This window comes from Arachis duranensis, chromosome 2 (assembly GCF_000817695.3).
Source record: "Arachis duranensis cultivar V14167 chromosome 2, aradu.V14167.gnm2.J7QH, whole genome shotgun sequence".
In the NCBI taxonomy this organism is placed as follows: domain Eukaryota; kingdom Viridiplantae; phylum Streptophyta; class Magnoliopsida; order Fabales; family Fabaceae; genus Arachis; species Arachis duranensis.
In genome coordinates this window covers 33,631,467-33,634,657 of record NC_029773.3, presented here as the reverse complement: position 1 = coordinate 33,634,657, position 3,191 = coordinate 33,631,467, and the positions used below count along the sequence as shown (strand labels likewise).

At 41.4% G+C, this 3,191-nt stretch overlaps 1 protein-coding gene across 1 annotated transcript; it reads right to left on the bottom strand.

Moving 5' to 3' along the window:
* Positions 1 to 455: 455 nt before the first annotated feature.
* Positions 456 to 911, bottom strand: LOC107472288 (uncharacterized). Its single transcript, XM_016091826.1, has one exon. The coding sequence runs from the start codon at positions 909 to 911 to the stop codon at positions 456 to 458; it is 456 nt and encodes a 151-aa protein (XP_015947312.1).
* Positions 912 to 3,191: the final 2,280 nt, after the last annotated feature.

The window sequence follows — 3,191 nt, the reverse complement described above, 5'->3', positions numbered from 1 at the left end:
GAGTTGTGAATTCAACCAGTGCCATAATAAAGCTTTCATTCAAAATCCAAAGAACGCATAAATCACAATTTCGTCCACCACTTGGCAAATTGGATGCATGTAAGAACCTTGTGTGCTTTTTATTAAGAAACAACTATGAGCTAAAAAAATATAATCTATATCTTAGAGGTTAAGCCTCTGTCAAGTAAGTTCTCTAATTGCTAGGGGGATGCTTCATCGCTAAAGGTTGCAATGCACTCTTCAGCTGGAGTTTTGGTGGAACACCAAACTTAGAGCCCTATATTCACCCTCGAATTGTTTTTGGTGTGTAACACCAAACTTAGTTCCTCACACTATAGAGAATCCAACTTGAAATTTTTATTGAAAGACTTATGAAAAGAGAATTACCTCAGGTTGGGTTGCCTCCCAACAAAGCGCTTTTTTTTTTTTACGTCGCTAGCTCGACGATTCTTTCCTTAGTTGAGGTTGTACTTCTGTTTGGGGGTCTCCCCCATGCTGCCCAAGTAGTGTTTGAGTCTTTGTCCATTCACAGTGAACCTTCTCTTTGAGCCTTCTTCCATTATTTCTATATGTCCATAAGGTGAGACTTTTGTGACTAGAAAGGGTCCCGACCATCTTGATTTAAGTTTCCCAGGAAAGAGTTTCAGTCTAGAGTTGTAGAGAAGCACATGTTGCCCTTCTTCGAAACTTCTGGGTACCAAGTTGAGGTCATGTCTCCTTTTTGCTTTTTCCTTATAGATATTGGTATAGGCTTGAGATCTAAATTCTTCCAATTCTTGAAGCTGCAGGACCCTTTTTTCACCAGCAACAGTGCTATCTAGGTTCAGTGTTTTAAGGGCCCAGGAGGCCTTGTGCTCCAACTCTAATGGCAAGTGACAAGCCTTACCATACACCAGTTGATATGGGGACATTCCAATTGGTGTTTTGAAGGCTGTCCTGTATGCCCAAAGAGCATCATCTAGCTTCTTCGCACAATCCTTTCTTGATATCCCTACAGTCTTTTCCAGAATCCTTTTCAACTCTCAGTTAGATATCTCTGTTTGCCCACTTGTTTCGGGATGATAAGGTGTGGCAACCTTATGCTTCACCCCATATCGTAGGAGTAGGGCTTCCAATGGTCTATTGCAGAAGTGGCTCCCTCCGTCACTGATGAGGGCTCTTGGGACTCCAAACCTGGTGAAGACATTCTTTCGAAGAAAGTTTATGACTACCTTGTTGTCATTAGTTGGGGTCGCCACTGCCTCCACCCACTTAGATACATATTCTACTACCACCAAGATAAACTTGTTTGAATATGAAGGTGGGAATGGTCCCATGAAATCGATTCCCCATACATCAAACAGTTCAAGCTCTAAAATATATTGTTGTGGCATCTCATTTCTCTTGGGCAGGTTGCCAGCCCTTTGGGATTCGTTGCAGCTTCTCACTAATTCCTTAGCATCTTTGAAGATAGTGGGCCAGAAGAACCCACATTGCAGCACCTTTGCGGCAGTTCTTTCTCCTCCAAAGTGACCTCCGTAACTAGCACTATGACAACTCCACAAGACCCTTCGTCCTTCTTCTTCTGAGATGCACCTCCTAAGGATTCCATATGAGCATTTCTTAAAGAGATAGGGTTCATCCCAAATGAAATACTTGGCATCATTAATGAGTTTCCTTCTTTAATATTTGTTGATTCCAGGGGGTAAGTCACCGGATGCTTTAATATTGGGCACTTCTTTTCTTTCCTCCTTTTCTTCTAGCATGCCCTGAACATGTACTTCAGCGGCTACAGCTTCTTCGTTTGCTGCTAATTCTTCTTCTGTTGATGCTTCAAGTTCTTCTTCAAGAGTTTCTTGTACCAAGGCTTCTATGGAGTCCAACCTCATACATTCTCCCAATGAGTTATGTGGGTAACTCATGGCCTTAAACACATTGAATGTCATTTTCTCCTCATGTAATCTAAGGACAAGTTCACCCTTTTGGACATCAATAATGGCTCCCGTAGTGGCTAAAAATAGTCTTCCCAAGATGATGGAAGTCTTAGCTCATTCCTCCATGTCTAATACCACGAAATCTGCTGGAAAGATGAAGTCTCCCACCTTCACCAACAAATCTTCTACTATCCCATGGGGAAATTTGAATGATCTGTCTGCTAGTTGCAGGGCCATTCTTGTTGGTTTGGCTTCCTCAATCTTCATTTTTTTCATCATTGCCAGAGACATTAGATTTATGCTGGCTCCTAGATCACATAAAGCCTTTTCCACAGTGATTTCCCCAATGATACAAGGGATTTGGAAACTGGTGGATGAAATTGTGATAAAAGAGTTCCAGGCACTGTTAGAAAAGCTCACAACTCCGTTCAACTTAACCAGCAAGTGTACTGGGTTATCCAAGTAATACCTTACGTGAGTAAGGGTCGATCCCACGGAGATTGTTGGTATGAAGCAAGCTATGGTCATCTTGTAAATCTTAGTTAAGTGGATTCATAGGGTCAAATGCAATTGGATTAGATAATTTAAAAGATAAATAAAATAAAAAGGGATAGAAATACTTATGTAAATCAATAGTGGGAATTTCAGATAGATGTGTGGAGATGCTAGAATCCTTTCGAATCTCTACTTTCTTATTGCTTTCATCCAATCCTTCTTACTCCTTTCCATGGCAAGCTGTATGTAGGGCATCACCATCATCAATGGCTACTTTTAATCCTCTCGGGAAAATGGTCCTATGCGCTGTCACTGCACGGCTAATCGTCTGGAGGCATCACCCTTGTTGATAGCTACATCCCATCCTCTCAGTGAAAATGGTCCAAATGCTCTGTCACAGCACGGCTAATCATCTGTCGGTTCTCAATCAGGTTGGAGTAGAATCCATTGATTCTTTTGCGTCTGTCACTAATGTCCAGCCTTCAGGAGTTTGAAGCTTGTCACAGTCATTCAATCCCGGGTCACGGATCATCACATTCATCAAAGTTGAGTATAACGTATATCTTGGAATAAGAATAAAAGAGAATTGAATAAAAAGTGATAGTAATTGTATTGAAACTTGAGGTACAGCAGAGCTCCACACCCTTAATATATGGTGTGCAGAAACTCCACCGTTGAAAATACATAAGTGAAAGGTTCAGGCATGGCCGAATGGCCAGCCCCCTCAATGATCAAAAGACCGAATGATCAAAGACTAAAAAGTCAAAAGATTAAGCTGTCAAA

Excerpts from the sequence above, each read along its gene's own strand:
- LOC107472288 (XM_016091826.1), bottom strand. The coding sequence starts at position 911 with ATGTCCCCATATCAACTGGTGTATGGTAAGGCTTGTCACTTGCCATTA.